The sequence below is a fragment of the Salvia hispanica genome, chromosome 2, assembly GCF_029641045.1.
Source record: "Salvia hispanica isolate PSC_SH4W2 chromosome 2, Shi_PSC_v1, whole genome shotgun sequence".
Lineage (NCBI taxonomy): Eukaryota > Viridiplantae > Streptophyta > Magnoliopsida > Lamiales > Lamiaceae > Salvia > Salvia hispanica.
The window spans coordinates 1,949,611-1,969,857 of NC_142693.1; the positions used below are offsets into that span (position 1 = coordinate 1,949,611).

Genomic DNA, 20,247 nt, shown 5'->3' on the forward strand with positions numbered 1-20,247 from the left:
ACACCCTATAGCCTCTAGCTTTCCATTTCCCACAACTGCATAGATCTATTGGCTCAAAAATGGCATTTTTCCAATGTTGAGAAGTTACACATCTTTTTCTTCACCACAATCACAATAATTTGTTCAAAGATTGTGACAGAGTTTCTAGATGAGATCTCAATAGCACCCTCAATTTTATTGATATTAGACTTGTATACATAACACCTATCTATTGGGTGAAATAGAAGAGTGTTATCAACATGTTTTAAACCTTGTGTATTGGTGTATCAACAATGCCTCTTGAAGAAGAGACATAAAATTTCTTGCAAAGAGCTAAAGAAAACCATGCTATCAAGTCAAGAACTCTTGCTTTCTTGCAAATATGAAATATCTATTTGGACAGCTTCTTTTTTTGTGATCATTTGAGAAAAAAGATTCATTCTCTTCATGAAAAATAGGAGGTACATCAAAGATTTCTTTTTCGATTCAATCATGTCCTTGCATATTATCCATATAATATACAAACAAAAACTCTAAATGTGTGCGTGTGTTGACCTAGTGGTAGAGTAGTTATGTCCAAGGCCAAAAGTTGCAGATTCGATTCCACCGTGTTGCCTTTATAATTTATGTTTATTTATCAATAAAAAACTCCAAAAACATCTAGGCATATAATAGTTCTTGAGTTTCTTGTAAATTAATATCCCCGCATCATTGACAAAGTCTAAAATAGGAAATGGAATAAATATAGTGATAGTTTGATTGTTCGTGGTAGTAAATAGGCAAGAAAATAAAATTTACTTTCTAGTCTTTTCAAAAATAGGAGTCAATTGTGATACTTCACTCAAAAATTCCTTTTGATGAAAAAAATGTATACATATAAGTTAAATTAAATGTCAATGGAATGGAATGAAATGGAAAGTGAAATAAAATTTCTATTGTCACAAGATTTTTGCATCATTGAGACAAAAATGAAAAGAGTTTGACAACAAAGAACTCATGATCAAGATATATTTCCATCTTTAGTATTCATCAAGACATAGTTTTACATGTAGAAAATCCATATTGCTCTAGCTAGACAAGAGGCCTCAAGCAGTAGCCCCGACCGGCGCAGCAGACTTGAGTCTGGATGACCCGTAGAGGGTTTCCTCGAATCGAATTATCTCATTCTTGGATCCATAGGCCACTTGAGTCCTGTCATCAAGATTGATGACCTCCTTGTCCAGCACGGACTGCTTGCCGTCGCTGCTGTACCCGCCCGCCTTCTCGATCAAGAACCCTAAAGGCGCCACCTCGAACAACAACCTCAGCTTGGCCTTGGCAGTTGGTGAAGTCACATTTGTGAAAATCCCCTTTTCCTTCACAATGATCTACATCCCAAAAAAGACACATTACATCTTAGCCTGACTAATATATCGCCTTAACGTTTAGGGTTTAGGGTTTAGACGTACCTGGTTGACATCGGGCACCATTCCTCCGGTGTATCTCAATGTGTATTTCTCACGAACGTAGTAGTCGACCAGCTGTGGATTCGAACTTTGTACCGTTACTTATATATTCACATTTAAATCATGAAAAGATGAAGAAGAAAAAAAGTGTGGAAAATGAAGATTAGAAGAAAAAAGACCTTGGCATAGTCAGAATTGTCAAATGTAGCCCTCAAATTGCCAGGTGAAAACATCTTTCCCTCTCCAATAGATGTTGTGTCCTTCACATGTTGCCATTTTCCTTCAAGGAAAAGGAGATTTTGATCATATTAAGTTGGAACACAAGAAGTCATGTCTAGTCTGAAAGATATATGGACTAGATTAGAATATAGAATTTTAATTAAGCTTGGACCATTACTTATTTAATGCAAACAAAAGAATACATGATTGTGGGCTCATGGCCCATGAAGCAGATAATATATACTCTTTTCATCCACAATAATATAAAATCTCACTTCGACCCGATGTGGATTTTTTTAAATGCGAAGAAAAGTTGGTGGAAAAAGTAAGTGAAATATGAGTTCTATTTATATATATGGAGTATTAGTTTTATAATAGAATGTGACTTTTTATAATAGAATGTGACTGTAATGATTGGGTGAAGTGTTGGGTGCATTTGCCAGAAATGGAAAAAAAATAGATAAGAATTTAAATCGTGGATGTTCTGAAATGCCAAAATAATATCTTATTTCATGGACAGATGGAGAATTTTCCAATGCGTATCATTAGATGATGACAAGAATTCTTACCTTCGTCAAGAAGGAGGAACTCATGTGTTCCAGGGCAGTCCTTGAGGGCGAGAACATACGTCGTTCGAGGCCCATAAATCCCCATCGCAGCCGCAACCTGCTGAGCACCGGTGACTCCGGTGAGCTTGTCACCAGGCCACACTCCAAAGATTGTGCCAACTGTGAAATTTGTGTCCACAATGCTTGACCCATCAAGTGGATCAAATGCAACACTGAATCCACCTGCTCCAAATCCGAAATCATAATTAATCAAATAGCCAAAACGAACAACTGATGAAATAAAATACGAGATTTTGGACGAAAGCACACCTTCAACGGGGCCACCCATGTCTTGGAGCTCCGGGACTTCCTCGGAGCAAGCGTACTTGCAGAAGTGAGAGTATTGCAACGCCTACGCATTTAAACGCACATTTCTTAAAACCCATGTCAGAATAAAATAAGACTTAGAGTAATAAAATTTTCCCATCTTGTTTATTCATTCTCTTCTTATGATAAATTTGTGGCCAACGAAAACACACTCGTATGTACGCAACGGTACACAAATAAGGGTGACGAAGAAGGAAAGTGAACCTCAAAGAGAAGCTTGTCGGCGAGCATATCAACGGCAAGCTGCTCGTCTCCGAAAGAGTTAACACAGGCGGTTCCACCACAAGAAGCTGTTCTAACTTTGAATGAAATTGTTCGCAGAGCTTCTCCCATACACATCATCAGCCTAATCAGCCCCTTGTCCGACGTCGATTTCGACAAAAATTCTTCCTGCAATATACATTCGCAACAAAATGACCATTAATGGCAAATCCAGAAAATAAAACTCGTGTGTTCAGAATGATAATACTACTTCTGTTCACAATAAAAAGTCATGTTTTTCAAATTTGGATTATTTATAAAAATTAGTCACTTCTATTTTCAGCAAGTTCCTTGTTCAATAAATTGGCTCATTTTGCACTAACATCATTTTCTCTCTGTCTTTCTTTTATTTTATCAATTTGCAGTGAACGAATTTTGGAACTAGCTAGGACTTAACTATTGAGTTGTACTATTAAAACAAAATTGGTAAATTTCGAACCATATCAAATTCTGGTCCATCTCGCAACTTTAAAAATAAAATAAAAATATAATATCTAGATTTATTATCAATTATGTCATGGTAAAAAAAATTTGTAGCCTACATATAATATGTTCATATATTTAAGCAAAACAATGTCGTTTCTTTATCAACAGACAACATTGTTTAATTCATCGGTGATAAGTATGACCTTTTTTATTATAATATCAGATGCAATTCACTAAAATTCGTCACTATGAGATTATTGTAAACAAATCCAAACTTTATAATGATTTTCAAAATTTCAGATTTAAATTTTACCAAATTTCATGATTTTTCTGACAATTTACTCAAATAATCAAAGTTTTCTCTATCCTTCAATATGTTTAACTCTTACCAGACTGTCTCCAATCTCACACTTAGTCACAAGGGTGGAAGAACTCTTCCCATTCACCTTCGCCGCCTTCATCGATGATCTCGGCCCCTCCCGCAACGACTCCCCGAATATAGAGCTCCCTTTTGAGCTCTGCACCAATTGATTTCACAAACCAAATCATTCTCAACTCAATGTTGCAAAATCACCCAAAAAAAAATAAAAATAAAAAAAAATTCAAGAAACCTTTGAGCGAGATGAAGGGAGTGCAGCAGAGTATTGCTGGTGAGAGGAGACATTGGGCAAGATTGCGACACGTGTACAGCACGCCATGGCAGCTTCCATCTTTAAGTTGTTATTACAAGATGGTGTTCTTGAGTAACTGGATTAACTGATTCTTTTTTCTTGGGTTACATTACTATTTGGGAGTGTGAAGGGATAAGTTGGGGGTGTGATTTGGATCTCACATTAATTTGTGGCCTAGATGTTGGTGGCACATAGCTTGGGATATGGGTGTGCATCATCAATTTGTTTGTTTATGCAATTTGTAAAGTGGAGTCTCACCCTTGATATTTTTGGTCTTGGAAAAAGTGAAGAAATACCAATCTAATTATCTATAGATATTAATTTATACAAATTTGTTCACTCATTTTTTTATAGTTACAATATTAATTCAAATCTTGACAAGAGATAAATTCAAGGAGTACATGCATTAAAAATTTTAAATTGCATTTTACTAGTTTTATTCATGGCATACACCTCAATTCTTTTCCTTTATTTTTCTTACTCTATAGTACTCCATAATTTATAATCATATATTTTTAGGAATGTATTCATATCCCAACGCTAAGTATGACTAAAATTCAAAACTTGCAGTCTATTGAATCTTGCGATCTAACGGTTAGATTAATGTCACGTGTCATCTAATAATATAGATTTTTAGCTTAATAAGATAGCTCGGATAATAATGTAGTTTTTTAGTCTAATAATGTACCTAGGCTAATAATGTAGATTTTTAGTATAATAATGTAGGTTATCACAATCATCAAATCTAAGGATCCAATGGCTGTGATTTTGTGTTGTGTTTTACACTAAGATGTTGTAAGGACCCTATCACACCTCATCTTTAGATGCAAATAATGAAAAAATATGAATTTCAGTAAAATTAAAAAACTACAGTGACTTAAGACTTAAGAGAGTCCCAAAAAACACCAAAAAGAGTGATTAAATAAATCACTCTAATTACCAACTTATAAAACAGCTTCGTCTATAATTTTTTAAATTTTTTGTTAATATTAGTATTATTTTATGTATCAACTTTAATATCTATATTAAATTACTAATTTATTCTGATTTTAAAATTAATTAAATTTCTGATGCTATGATTTGTTCAAAATAAAAATAAAAAAATGAAATGGAACAGAAAAAAAGAGAAACGAGAACAAATAAATTATTACGTATTTAAATAAAACCTTATAACAAATTCACATTTTTTACCAACTTTTTATAGTAGTTTTTTATTCATGTTACTCCCTCCGTCCCGCTTTAGGAGTCCCGGTTGATCAATTTAGAGCGTTCCGTTTTAGGAGTCCCGGTTGAGATAAATTAATAAAAAATGTCTGCAAAGTGTTAAAAGTGGGTCTCAACATCCACTACAACTAATAATAAAATGTTAAAAATGGGTCCCAACATCTACTACAATATTTATTTATTGGACACTCAATTAAAAGTGGGTCCCAACATCCACTACAATATTTATTTATTACACACTCAAACAGTTTTTTTCTTAAAACATGTGGCCGACTCAACCGAAACTCCTAAAACGGGACGGAGGAAGTACTTATTTATATCATAGCTCTTTAATTATCATTCCTTACTTTATGTTCAAAAAAGAATGTATCAACACACGCATTGAGTCGTCCGCACCATACACCCCCTGCACCATACACCCCTCTCTCCTCCCTCTTTCAAACCGAAAATTAACTGAATTTGGCGCCACGATTAAACCCGCCATTGATAAACCTCTCTTCTCCTCAAAAAAACCCCCAATTCCCAAAACAACAAAATGCCTCCTCTCCTCCTCCTCCTCACCTCCACCCTCCTCCTCCTCCTCTCCCCCTCCTCCGCCGCCACCACCGCCGAATTCCACGAACCAATCGGATCTCTAATCCTCCACCCCCTCCTCCAATTCCTCGCCGAAACCAACTCCACCTTCCTAATCAACCTCCACCCCTACCACATCCTCAAAATCAACTCCGAAATTCCGATCGGATTCCTCCTGTTTCAAACGAATCCGTCCAATTTCGTCGACGACGTCACCGGAGCCAGACATCGCAGCCTCTTCGACGCGATCGCGGCGGAGACCACCGGATCGGAGGCGGAGGACGCCGCAAACTACGCCGAGATGTACCTGATAACGCATCTCCGATCTGGATTCGTCCTGTTTCAAACGAATCCGTCCAATTTCATCGACGGCGACGTCGCCGGAGCCAGACACCGCAGCCTCTTCGACGCGATCGCGGCGGAGACCACCGGATCGGAGGCGGAGGACGCCGGAAACCACGCCGAGATGTACCTGCGCGGCCTGATAGCGCATCTCCGATCTGGATCTGGAACGACTCTGTTGAATGAGGGGATTCTGAGAGGTATAACCAGCACTTCGAATGGTACAAGTGGCTATGCGGCTGCGGGAGAATTGGGGATTTTGTACCCAAACATGACGGTGAAGTACAGATTGCGTTTCTCCGATGTTATACGGTTGTATCATCGAGGTTGGCTCGATTTCTTGCTTTGATCTGCTTTCTGATTGTGGAATTTCTTGAGGTTTTGGATTTCGTCTTCAGCGATTGATCGGAGAAGGTGATTTGGTTGAATTTTTTTCTTGTGAATATTGGATTAGAATGATGATTTGTGAATGAGATTTCCTTTTACCAGCTTGAGATTCTGATCAATGCATTTTCTATGTGAAATTCTAAGCTTTCTACATTAATTTGTACTATAAAATCAAGAAATTGGAGAAGATGATTGTTCTTGGTGAATGATATTTTGGAGGGAATGTGGCAAGTTTGTATTCTTTGCTTTAAATTTAATTTCAAAAAAATGTTTAATTATGTCATTCTCCAACCTCATAATAATATTTGTAACAAAGTTTAAATAGTAGTAATTTTGAATATAATGGGATTTTGTACTAAAAAGTGGCACCATTTATGTTCTTTCATTGAAAAAAAAAAATTAGTTCAGTTTTACTATTTTGATGCGTTCATAAAAACTAGTCGTCTATATCAATTGTAGATATTATGATACGTTAATTCACCTTCGATACATCAACTTATTTAGAGTTTATATCATATGTCCCACCACTTTCTTCACTCGTGATGCATTTTCTGATACTACTAACATACACGTGTTTCGTTTTTCAACCGCTGTTGATGCATTTTTGAGATAAGACTATTTCTTTTCCAATACTCTAACCACTTTTACTTAAAACCCTCTATATTCATTCACAATGTCACACCAATTTTAATATTTCCCTTTTATCCTATTTTTGGTGCTATAGGAAAATATTGAAAAGGTGTCAACATGCCAAATCTATTCCATAACTTTTTAAAAAAACAATTATCTTCTTCATAACAAAAAAGTGTTCATAATTGATAAAGTTCTTGGTGTTATAAATTACAAACACATAATTAGATACTAATATCGAAATTGAGAAGTGATTAAAGGTTAAAAAACGTCTACTAACTGAGAAACAAACGAGATTGAATCCATGATAAGGCCACAAGTATATAGAACTTTGATTTCATTTCACTAATTGACTGATGTCAAAAGAATTAAGTATAATAACATGAAGTGTCAGAGAGTTTGAGGAAAGAATACAGTGAAAGACACAAAAAAAAAGAGATCTGATTTAGTAACCGAGATTGAATGCAATAAAAACTCCTACACAGCTAATTAGGTGATGGTTCGTTGGTACAGTTTCGCGCCCTCACCCATGCCTTCCGGGACAAAATTTCATACGCTCCCAGCACAGCACCGATACGCACTGAATTTGCTTCTATCAAATGGTATCACCTTTTCACATCACAACACAGACAGTTATAGTTCGAAGGCTTTACGTGTTCCTTCATTTAGTACGCTTCTTGGCTTCACTGTACAGGATGACGCCCAAGACTGTTAGTGAGTATCCAAGCATTCCAGTGACAGAGACGGGGTTCTTGAAAATTAATATGGAGACTACAACCGCCACTGCGCCTTTTGCGTTTCCAAGGACCTGAAAGAACCCATAATCGAAAGTTATGGATGCAATAGATATGTTATGTCAACCAGTCTCAGATAGCCGGCAGAGCACAATGACAAGGCCGAGAATCTAAAAATAATGTGTTTTTACCCAATAATTCATTCATAGTCGAAGCTTTTCTGTACATTTTGAAGACGGTCATGACATGCTTAGATGAAATTGAACCATAAGTTTCTAACTTTGCATGTTCTGGTTTCAATGCAGTAGATACCAAAAGCATTTAAGCATAGCCTCAGCATTTTATAGCCCACGTTTAATGGCGGAACTAAGTGTTGTTCTCCACAACCAATTCAAATTTACATCTAAAGAGCCTCATGATTGAACTGAGCCACTAACATAGATAGCACCTGACATGCATTGACAGAACTAGAAAGGTGCACGTAACACGAAGGAGTGAATATTGCCAAATGTAGTTTATATGAATAATGAATGGATAGCTGAGAGAGCAGAGATTTAGATTAGAAGTGTATAACAGATTCAAACCAACCTCAGGCATATTATTCTCCAATTAAACGAATAAAGAAATGCAAAAAAAATGTTTTTGGAGGGATATGCATGCATTTTTCACAATCACAGTAAACAGAATGACATATATCATATTGTTATTTCATTTTGCTGCAAACACAGCAATCACTCCAACCGTCCCATTAACTTTCCAATTCACTACCCTTTTGGAAAATAAGAGACTAAAGGTTAGTTGAAAATAAAAATCAGCCAGTAAAAAAACAATGACCCAAAGCAGCAAGAGTCAAGATCAACCAACAAGCAAATTGACAAAGGAGACGATTTTTTGACATAATTGTTGTAAAATGGTGGAGTACTTTTACTGGGAAAGAAGTACCTGAAGAGTGAGGGCACTGGTGTGCTTCGTGACCAGGAAATTGGTCAAATTTACAAAATATGCGAGTGCAGAATTGAACAGCAATAACCATATGATTTTGATATCCTCTCTTGCTAGGGCCAATGTGATACCAACGACATTTTCTTCCATGAGGAGTGTTACGGGAAGAAGAAATACTACAGCTATAGGAGCCATGTAGAGGAGCAAATTCATAGAATTCAGTTTTTCCCTTCAGACAGAAAGAGGGCTATCAGAATGTGTAAGTGATAATAAATCACATAATTAACTTAGCCATTATAAACTCACAAAATTACATGGTAAGCCATAGTATAGAATTATTACCCTTCAGAAGAAAGCAAAATACCCTGAACCACTGATTTGAGTGCCCTTGCAGCTGTAGCACCAACACACATGATAAACCCAAACAAATGGAAACTAGGTTCACCCTACATCAATTAAAGAGGTAAATAATTAGAACAAAATTGTGCGTCACTAGCACATAGTAAAATGAAAAAAAGGGTAATCGGAGCATTGTGCCAAAGAAATTTGTATCGAAATTAGAACAAACATAACAGGCAACCCTCACTTCAACGAATCTCTCATACAAAATGTAAAAACAGAAACACCATCATCATAATGGCCCCATAAAATTGATCTCAATCTGATCCAGTGAAAGCAACCTCCACCAGCAAAGAATATAGAATAGCCCACGCTACAATATACGGCTTTAAATACACAAAGTACCAAAGAAGTACCGTAAATAGACCAACATCAGTTTGATGATAACACCAAAAGAAGCTCTTTTTCCCTAAATGCAAAAGAGGGGCATTTGAGCAACACATTCTAAACTAGCATAACAATTCTTTAACAGTTGCATTGCAACACTTGACACAAGATTATTCTTTTGCTCATATTTTCCCCATAGAACATCACCAAATCCAAGCTGCCTAATACAATCAATGCATCCAATTAACCCAAGCAGGCATATCAATCCATATAAAGAGAAATCAAAAGGCCAAAACACAAATCAAAATTAACCAAACCACAATTCAATCAAAGCAAAGAGGCAGGCATACCCCACTCGCGATGACAACTCCAGTAACAACAGGAACCAATGTGAAATAAGTCAACCACGCCTCCCTCTTGAGCGTCATCAAGTAGGCAAACACCGCAGTGAAAAACGGCGTCGTGGCGCCGATCGCCTGATTGAAGCTGACCGGCAAGTACTTGAGCGAGATGTTGCCGCTGACAACGGAAGCGCAGAAAATCAAGCTGAGCGCCGAGATCTTCATGAACTGAACCCTAGATCTTATCGTCTGCATCGGCACCATCTTCATCCACGCGATCGCGATGTAGCTGAGCAGCGAGCACGCCGTCATGTGGCACATCGTCAGGAAAATCGGGTACTTGAAGCCGTAATTGCTCAGCAAGTACTTGTTCAGCAGCAAAACCCCAATGTTCGACGAGTACCACGACGCCACCAGCCCGATCGTGAACAGCCGCCCCTGAGACTTCGCCGCCGCCATCCTCGGCCAATTCAATTCACAAATACCCCAATTTATCAATCAAACAACCAGAAATTACAAAATCCCCAAATCCTACCGAGTATCGACGGATTTCTACGGCGCGGTTTACTGAAAATCCAGCGCGGATCTAATAGGGATCAATAGGGGGAAAACCGAGGGACTTAATCGGAGGGATCTGAGTTGCATTGGTGGTGGAATCGTCAAATTCAACGGCTCAGATTCAGCGCCAAATCGTCAACACGCAAAAAAAATAATCAAAATCTCGGAAACTCTTCAAGCTTATACCTTAAACGAATGTTGAATTGCTGAAATTGGCAATGCTACACTGTGAATAGAGCTGAAAATGGAGGCGAATAGCGCGTTGTCTGTGTGTGTGTGAGAGAGAGAGAGAGAGAGAGGGATTAGAGAGAGACGACTGACGAAGGATTTCATTAGCAGAGGGTTTATTGCTTTATTAATTTGATTAATTAGGAATAATTATGAATATATATTAATCATAGATGGAATAGTTTATGGTCTATGTTAAATGACAACGCTCAATATTATAAACGTTGTACAACAATATTATAAACGCTACACAATAATTTATAGATTGTTGTTAACATATTGGATATTGTTGGCCGAGAAAAATTGTTATATAGTGTACAACATATCGTTGGTCGTCTTTTTTAGATTTTCTTTTTGCCACATGGCAGCTTATTATTCGTCCACGTGTATAAATGATTGGCTAGGAATGGTGGTAATCTCTCTGTCCCAAGGAAGATGACCCCTTTCTTAGGCGGCACGAGATTTTATGCAATTTTATTTTGTGTGTTAAGTGGAGAGAGTAAAGTAAGAGAGAAGGAATAAAGTAGAGATAAATGTGTTTCTATTTTTGGTAATAGGTCATTTTGATTGGGACAAACTAAAAAGGAAAGTAGTCATCTTTAATGAGACGGAGGAAGTATGATTTTATTTTAAGTGACAGTGGGACCCTAATATGCCCCATAGTTTATTTATTTAAATTTTTTGATATTGGAAGATTCGAGGAAACGTCTTAACATGTGGAAAAATACAAGAGAATTTGACTTCTACGTTGAAATAAATTGAAAAATCAATTTTTTATTGAGGAATTGGATGTGGACTTGCCATTTGCCTAATTGCTGTTAGGCTACGACTTTTGTAGGATTTCCAATTTCTAATTATCTTTAACATAGTTAATTAAGTCTAGTTAACGTACTAATTAGATAAGTTAAAAGAGAGTATCACAAATAATGAAATAGCATCACTTTGATTAGTCATTTCTCTTTTATCAGGTCAGAGATTCGAATAATTTTGAGAATTAAATATCTCATTTTATGTGATAATATATGATCATTTAGTTCTTTTAAGAGCTCAAAACAATATGATTATATGATCATTTAGTTCATTTAAGAGCTCAAAACAATATGATTACGGTTATTAACTTAAGAAAAATAAATTGGATTTTGTAGTTGAGCTGTCAAAGTTGAGATACATGCACTAAAAAAAAAATCATTAATGACAATTTTTTAATTCAATTAAGTGCGTTAGATATGTGTTTCTAAATATATTATCAATATTTCAAAAAAAATATCATTATTGTCGATGTTCCAAATAAAATTACAAAATATAAATGGAATCATCCTAAAATATATGGTTAAATATTATTGTTCTTATTGTTAAGAACACTTTCTTTAGTGTCAAATATTATTGTTATTTTTAGAAGAATTCCTTGCTGTCTCAATTTTTGTATCTTTTAAAAAAAATTATAGTGACTAAAAATTTTAAGTTCAAATTCAACATCTGTGCGGTGTAATATATTTCATGGTCTACTGGGGCTGGCAATTTTTGACACGACACGATAACACGACACGAACCGGCACGAAATTAATGGGTTTGGGTCAGAGCTTATCGTGTTCGTGTCCTTATCGGGTCGACCCATTAAGGACACGAAAATTTCGTGTCGTGTTCGTGTCGTGTTCGTGTCGGGTTCGTGTTATCCGTTAACAATGCGTGTTCGTGTCGTGTTCGTGTTATCCGTTAACACATAATATTTTAATATTATTATTCTTATTAACACATAATATTTTAATATTATTATTCTTATTATTTTCATTTTTCAATACTTTTTCGTGTCATTAATGGGTTCGTGTCGTGTTCGTGTCGTGTTGACCCGAAACGGTTCGTGTCGTTAATGGGTTCGTGTCGTGTTAGTGTCGTGTTCGTGTCTGAGGGTAGCGGGTCGTGTTCGTGTTCGTGTTTGAGGTTTTCTTAACGGGTCGTGTTCGTGTTTGTTGTTATCGTGTTCGTGTCGTTATCGTGTCGACACGATAACGACCTGACACGCACGATTTGCCACCCCTATGGTCTACTATTATTGACTCCCCCGTTCCACAGTAATAGAGTCATTTCATTTTCGTCACTCATTTTGAAAAAATAATTATGAATAATTACAGTGGAAAAAAGTAAGGTAAATAAGATAATATTATAGATAAGACTCTTCTCTTTGTTATTCTCTCTTTTACTTTATTTTCTCTCCATTTTAACTATTTATTATTATTTTTAGAACACGAGTGCAGAAAATGAATGACTCTAAAACTATGGAACGAATGAATAACAGAGATGAAATGGAAATAAAATAAAAATGATAAATCGTATGGTACTGTACTTACGTTATCGTTTTTCCGACTGAAATTCCACATGATTAGCGGAAATTAATTTGAAAATGTTACTTGAAAATCCAATCGCGTTAGCCAAGTTAAAATGAATTAAAAGCTTGATATATATAGTTGCCAAACTATATAACATTTTAAGTTGACGCACAAAACTAAAATTTAATTAAACTAACAACTGAATTTCCAACCATGTTAGGCGAATAAAAAAATTAAAAGCTCGATAGTTGTCAAACAAATTTTAAAATCGATATACCGATTATAATTTGATCAAAATTCAATAATTTATCTTATGTTCTTTACAATATTATAACACGGGTCATATCAAAATATACTATTCACGTGTCATATCATATCAGTTTTTCAAAATTTATTATAAATATAAGCAAGCCATAGTATTTACGATTTCCCTTTTCAAAAAGAGGCAAATTGTATTTAAGAGTTGTGATTAATGACCGAACTAACAACTACCCTATACAAGACAAATATAGGTGACTTCACTCTCATCTCTTCAACCTTATATATACCCAACAATAAATATATTTTCTACACATCCAACTTAGTAACTTAGTATTCACCAAAAAATCAAAATGAAAGCAACCTATCTCTTCATCCTTGCCATCTTGTTCATGCACGAGGCCATTTTCACACAATGTGTGGAAGAAAATCCCTTTTCTTCCACCGTTGCTTCTCTCCCCGATCAGCCGCCACAATCACATTTTGATGATCAGAAACGAGGTGGCTTGCGTCCGCCGCCGCCGCCACAGGCTGCCGGAGGTCCTCGCCGTATGAAGATCAAGCCGCCGCCGCCGTTGCCTGGCCGAGTCTGAGATTTGTTGTGGTCTAGGGCTTCAATTTATTGCAAAATTAAATAAAACTAAGTGTTTGTGACTGTCTTTGAATGAATGTTATAAACTAAATGATTTTTCCGAATTTATTCGAGCCCCTTTTTGTTTGAGTTTTTTACGGTTCTGGTTTGGTAAAACCCAACTTGTTAACAAGCTACTACATGGTTCTGGTTTTGAACCGTGAACCGGTGGTGTTGTGACGATTTAGGTAGTTTTCAACCGGTTCCAAATCGATACCAATTTTTTTTAAAAGAAATATAATGTTGTCTATGTCTTAACTTATAAATGAAATGTGTAAAATCAAATTTGAATAATACAATGAATAGTTTAGATTTAAAGCAAGGCAATGACATTAGAAAGTGAATTCATTGTCAACACAAGATGAGACGAGTAGCAATGAGGATGTATGGATAAAAATAGAAAAGAAAAAGTTCATAACTTTAAAAAAAATGAAAAATCATTTTTAACCAATTTTCTGTAGAAGCCGATGGTTAACCGTTTAACCACCGGTTTTAATAGAAAATCGGCCGAAAATGCAGCCTTTTTGGAGTTATGATATATCACATGCATACCTCTATGAACATAACCGATCTAAAAAAATTGAGATTACATTTACAGTTCATGTAAAAATTAAAGTTTGACATATTATTATATCAAGCACCTAACTTTACACTTATATATACACGATATGGAAATTATTTTATGTTAGTAACATATAATGTCATTGTTTTCGAATGAAATTGAAATTGATTTGAATATGATCAGGACGTACATTCTTAACTTAAAATCCTATTCTGTTAGCCAAATCAGAATAAATTAAAAGTTGATTATTTACATACCACATTCCCAATATTTACCGCGATTTATGTGGTAAATTAAAAGTAGATTATTTACAGATCACATTCTCAATTTTACCGCGATTTATGTGGAAATGCATTTGAATGTTTGGATGATTGTGATTAATGATCCAATTACCCTATAGGTGATTCTAGGACTAAAAAGATGCATTTGATTGTTTGAATGTATTTAGGTCCTCTACAATACTAGGAATTTCATTTATGAGTGGCACGGATTTTAAGAAATATTAAAAAAAGTGGGTGGAAAAAAGTTAGAGAAATAGGGATCCGACTTATATATATTAGTTTTAAATGAAATGTGAGTGGAATGAGTTAGTAGAAGGTGAAACCCTATTACCATATATGGTAAAAGTGAACCGAGACTCCTATTTATGGACAGACTAAAATGAAAAAACGGGACTCCTATTCGCGGACGGAGGGAGTATACCATAAAATCATATCAAACATATACTCACGTTACCCGTTAACTTTCATATAAAAGTACAATTAATTCAAATTTGATGAGTAATACTCCCTTCGTCTGTGAAATGTTGTCTACTTTTACCATTTTAGTCCGTCCGTGAAAAATCGTCCACTTTGCTTTTATTCTATTTTTGGTAAATGGTCTCCACGTTCCACTAACTCTTCACACTTACATTCTATTATATAATTAATATATAAATGTGAGATCCTCATTCCACTAACTTTTTCAACTCATTTTCCTACTCATTTCTTAAAACTCACGCCGAGTCAAACTTGATCAATATTTTACTCTATTTGTTATTGAGGAATTGGATGTGGACTATTCAGCATAAAATGACAATTTGGTAGGGCTAATCCTTATTATCAGTGGGCCCAATACAAGGCAATAATAGTTCTCTATCTCTTTAACATTTTCATTTTCTACACATCCAACATATGTATCTATCTCCCAAAAATCAAATGAAAGCAACCTATCTCTTAATCCTTTTCATCTTGTTCATGAAAGAAGCCATTTTCACAGAGTGTGCGGAAGAAAAGCCCTTCTCTTCTCTCTCTAAGGGGCTTCCGCCGCCACCGCCGCCACTAGTTGCCAGAGGTAGTCGCTGGAAGCGGGATGTGCCGCCGGCGCCACCGCCGCCGCCACAAGTCGACTTAGGACCGCCTCCTCCCCCGTGATTTGCTGTGGCCAAAGGTTTTAATTAAATTAGTTGCAAATTAAATAAAACCAAGTGTTTGTAGTATGTTACTATGTATGGATGTTAGAGAAATTAGCTATTTGTATCCGTGATTAATTGTCTTACTTTGGCTCAACCTCAAGACATGGAAAGGAAATTAAGCTAAAAGGTTGGTGATTTTGTATCTTGTTTTTTTAGTTTTAAATTATACTATTATTGTTAGTTTGTCTTGAATCTATATAGTTTGCCGCTAGCTGAATGGGGCGAGTTAGGGGTCAAGGGAGGCGGCGCCTCCTTACCTGGGCCCCAAGCCCGACTCTATAATATGTTTCTGTTTTAGAACCTAATTGTCACATTGGGCCTAATTAGTTGTTTGTGTGCCTATTTATATAGAAGTAGGACACATAATCTGTAATCTAAAAACAATCTGAATAACATTTGTTCTTCGTTTCCTGCCCGTGGACGTAGCCAACACAATGTTGGTGAACCACGTAAATTCTATGTCTTTACGTTTCTGTTTGTCTCGATTACACAATTGCTCTATTCTATCACAACAATTACCCCCTACGTCTGTAGTAATTTGTTACCATTTGATCCGATACGGAATTGAAGAAATATAATGGAAAGTGGGTTGAAAAATTAGTAGCATGTAAATCCTACCTTTATATTTTTTATAGTAATAAAATATGAGTGAGAACGAGTTATTAGAATATGAGGTTTATTACCAAAAATAATAATGCAATAAATTTTTAGGGACATATATCACGAAAATAAGAACAAATTTTAAGGTACATACAAAATGAAATAAGAACAAATTTTAAAAAGTAAATACAGAGCTGTCGCGCATTCACATTTTTATGTCATACTAGTATATATGTTTCAAACAAATGTTCCTATTTTTTTGGATGATCTACCCGAACACAAATCACACATCTTTAAAAAAATTGTGACATACAAAAAGTGAGGCATCTTATGTAATTTTGTTGGGAATGAAATCATGAATCATTAAGGTAGGGATGTCAATAAACTTGAAACATGTTGGCTAAAGTTCGAATAGTCTGCTAAAATTATATATAATTATGATTAAAAATTTATAACTTTTAATAAATTCTAATCTGGCTATCCAGCAACCTGAATAATTTATTACAAACAAAACCAATTGTTTTCTACTACTATTTCACTTGATATTTCGCTTTCTATATATATATATATATTGTTTGGTATTTAATTGTATTTCAGTTTATGACTGTTATCAATATAAAATTCTAATGAATAAAAAATAAGTGCTACTATTAATCACTACTCTAATATAATAGTATATTGAAGAATTTGGTAGTGCTTAATCTTTTTGTTTTTCACGTTTTATTGATATAATATTATCAGTGGGCCCAATACAAGGCAATAATAGGTAGCTCCTCATCTCTTCAACATACCATATTTTCCAAATGAAAGCAACATATCTCTTCATCCTTGCCGTCTTGTTCATTTTCACACACTTTGTTGATATGAAACAAGAAGGCCTGCGGCCGCCGCCGGCGCCAAGAGTTGCCGGAGGTAGCCACTGGAAGCGGAAGGTGAATCCGCCGCCACCGCCGCCAAAAGTCGCCAAGGTGCTCATAGGCCGAGGCTGAGATCAGTGCCAAGTATTTGTAGTTGTCTTATTATCTATGAATGTTAGTAGATCCATAATTAATTGTCTTATTTTGGTTCGACTCAAGTTTTAAAAATGTAAAGAAAATGATTTAAAAGGTTTGTGATCGCTTGTCTTGTTTTTATAATTTTTAAATAAAACGTGAGTGAAGAAGTTAATTGAAAATGCAATCTATTTATTATATCTGTTGTTTGATTTGTTTATTCTATGTTATAGAGAAAATGAACGAATTGAATTTTGATTAGTTAAAAATATAATAACATGTGCAACTCTAAATAATAATACTCTGTTTTCTAAAAATAGAATTTCTTTGTTTTTTAGTCCGTTCCCTAAAAGTAGATATTTTCTCTCTCTAATGAGGTGCACCCACTTTCCACTAGCAGTCTTTTCTTTCTATTTTACTGTACTAGTTTTGAATTAAAAACTCGTATCGTTTCAAAAGCTCTTATTTTTTAGGGACGAATGGAGTATATATTATAAATACTAGTATATTTTTTTATAAATAAAAAATACATAGATTAATTAATAATTAGTTTGATTTTTTTTGGGCTAGTATGAAATCTCAGTATTTAGGATTACAATTTTTTAATAAAAAAAATAACCCGGAAATACTAAAATACAGTAGCATATTTAAGGCAGAATAATAGTACTACTTCTTGATTGAATAAAAAATTAAAAATAACAAGTTATTGGATGGTAGTACTTCTTGACATTGACAAAAATATTTCAGTAGTTGGAAAAAAGGCAAAAAATTGGTTTCAAAATAATCGATTATGAAAAAAAGGAGAGGAATATTTGGTTTTAGGCAATGAGTTAAAAAAAATGCAACTTTATTAACTTAAACTACCCATTTTGGTTAAATTTGATTATGTTTTCAACTCCAACGAGAAAATTCACAATAGACGTTTTCTTGTTATAGGAAATTACTTTAAAACAAAGACATTATCCAATTACTTTTGATCTCCAACGAATAGGAAATTGAAAAGATGTACATAGACATTTCTTGAATAGTTATCAATCTTTGTTACTTGTATAGTGTAGTATTATTTGTAGTTTAATTTTAATTTACTGAATTATTTTATTTCACGTAGCTATTAAAGTGCCACATATATAACCTTTTTCTATTTAAGTGAACTTAATAAAGTGTGTAATATAGTGTTCATGTTTTTCAATTAACGATGTTATTTTGTAAAATAAACAATTACTATCATTTAACTCATTTGTGGTGACGAACTATATAAACTCTTACTTTTTTTTATAAAAAAAACAATTTTTCATTGTTTTAAATTGCGTTGACATGGGAAGATTCGAGGAAACGTCTTCACATGGATATTGAGGAAAATACAATTACTACCGACGTTGAAATTAATACTATTGAGAAAATGATTGTAATTGAGCAATTGGGTGTGGACTTTTCAGCATAAATTGACAATTTGGTAGGGCTTAAAATCGTTATTTTGTGCTCTCACCAACTTTTCTTAATTCAACCATAGATATTCTACAAATCTAACATATGTATCAATATCATCTTCCAAAAATCAAATGAGAGCAACATATCTCTTCATCTTTTTTATCTTGTTCAAGCAAGAATCCATTTTCACACAATGTGTGGAAGAGAAGTCTTTATCTACTAAGGGGCTTCCGCATTCACATTTTGTTGATATGAAACGAGGAGGCCTGCGGCCGCCGCCGCCACCAATAGCTTCCAGAGGTCCTCGCGATAAACCGGGGTTGAAGCCGCCGGTGAAGAAGCCGCCACCGCCACCACAAGTCGCCAAGGTACTCACAGCCCGAGGGAGACCACCTCCTCCGCCGTGATTTAGCTGTCTTACTATCTATCAGTGTTAGAAACTACTCGGCATTGTTCACGATTAATTGTCTTACTTTGGCTCATGATTACGAGTCTTATATTACTTTTACATTTTAAATAAAATGTATAAAATGTGAGTGAACAAGTTAGTTTGATGTGAGGTCTATTTATTAAAGGTGTAAAAAGTACTTCGTTCACTAATAAGTGTCTTTTTTTCTGCGGGTTCGGTACACCTGTGGTTAAACCAAAAAAAATGTCTTATTTTCCCACTCAAATTTATTACATTTTTTAAAACTCATGTCAGATCAAATGTGACCTTATAATGGTGGACGGAGGGAGTGATAAAAGAGTTAGCTATATTTGAGTTGATTATCATTAATATCTTTACTTTATACTCCCCAATAAATGTCCTATTTTACCATTTTCGTCTATCCACCAACACAAGTCTCATTTACCTTTTACTCCCTCTGATTGTCACATTTCCTTTTTTGTTTGTCTCAATCAAGATGACCACTTTCCAATTTTGGAAATAACATTTTCTCTATTCTCTCATCATTAAAAAATTCAACTACATTTTTCCTATCTATTTTATTCCACCTAACAACACTTCCTAAAATCTCATGCCACCACTCAAGAATGTGGTCATCTTGGGTGGGACATAGTGAGTACCAATTTTGGTAAGGGACCCCACATTCCACAAACTTTATCTCTCTCTCACATTTCATTATAAAACTACTCCCTCCGTCCACGAAAATTCGTCCCGGTTTGACCGGGCACGGGTTTTAAGAAATGTAATGAAAAGTGAGTTGAAAAAGTTAGTGGATTGTGGGTCCTACTTTTATATATTAGTTTTATAATAAAATGTGGGTAGGAATGAGTTAGTGGAATATGGGGTCCACTACCAAAAATGGTAAAAGTGAAATGGGACAAATTTTGGGGGACGGACGGAAATGGAAAACTGGGACAAATTTTCGTGGAC

The 20,247-nt window shown here is 35.1% G+C and overlaps 2 protein-coding genes across 2 annotated transcripts; both read right to left on the reverse strand.

The window, feature by feature from the left end:
* Positions 1–957: 957 nt before the first annotated feature.
* SBPASE (sedoheptulose-bisphosphatase) lies at positions 958–4,070 on the reverse strand. The gene is made up of 8 exons (XM_048098921.2): positions 3,877–4,070; positions 3,655–3,783; positions 2,783–2,968; positions 2,522–2,603; positions 2,213–2,434; positions 1,604–1,704; positions 1,428–1,499; positions 958–1,346 (listed from the first exon to the last, which is right to left on the reverse strand). Exons 1-8 carry the CDS (start codon positions 3,973–3,975, stop codon positions 1,065–1,067), a joined length of 1,173 nt encoding a protein of 390 aa, XP_047954878.1. The 5' UTR covers positions 3,976–4,070; the 3' UTR covers positions 958–1,064.
* A 3,342-nt stretch (positions 4,071–7,412) lies between these two features.
* LOC125201732 (putative sugar phosphate/phosphate translocator At3g11320) lies at positions 7,413–10,720 on the reverse strand. Its single transcript, XM_048099967.2, has 4 exons — positions 9,845–10,720; positions 9,111–9,214; positions 8,769–8,997; positions 7,413–7,900 (listed from the first exon to the last, which is right to left on the reverse strand). The coding sequence occupies exons 1-4, from the start codon at positions 10,292–10,294 to the stop codon at positions 7,754–7,756; spliced, it is 930 nt and encodes a 309-aa protein (XP_047955924.1). The 5' UTR covers positions 10,295–10,720; the 3' UTR covers positions 7,413–7,753.
* Positions 10,721–20,247: the final 9,527 nt, after the last annotated feature.

Excerpts from the sequence above, each read along its gene's own strand:
- SBPASE (XM_048098921.2), bottom strand. The coding sequence starts at position 3,975 with ATGGAAGCTGCCATGGCGTGCTGTACACGTGTCGCAATCTTGCCCAAT. Across the intron at positions 2,969-3,654 it reads GTGAGATTGGAGACAGTCTG|GAAGAATTTTTGTCGAAATC; the intron begins GTAAGAGTTAAA and ends TGTATATTGCAG. Across the intron at positions 1,705-2,212 it reads GTTCCTCCTTCTTGACGAAG|GAAAATGGCAACATGTGAAG; the intron begins GTAAGAATTCTT and ends TTTTCCTTGAAG.
- LOC125201732 (XM_048099967.2), bottom strand. The coding sequence starts at position 10,294 with ATGGCGGCGGCGAAGTCTCAGGGGCGGCTGTTCACGATCGGGCTGGTG. Across the intron at positions 8,998-9,110 it reads ATTTTGCTTTCTTCTGAAGG|GGAAAAACTGAATTCTATGA; the intron begins GTAATAATTCTA and ends TTCTGTCTGAAG. Across the intron at positions 7,901-8,768 it reads CCAGTGCCCTCACTCTTCAG|GTCCTTGGAAACGCAAAAGG; the intron begins GTACTTCTTTCC and ends GGGTTCTTTCAG.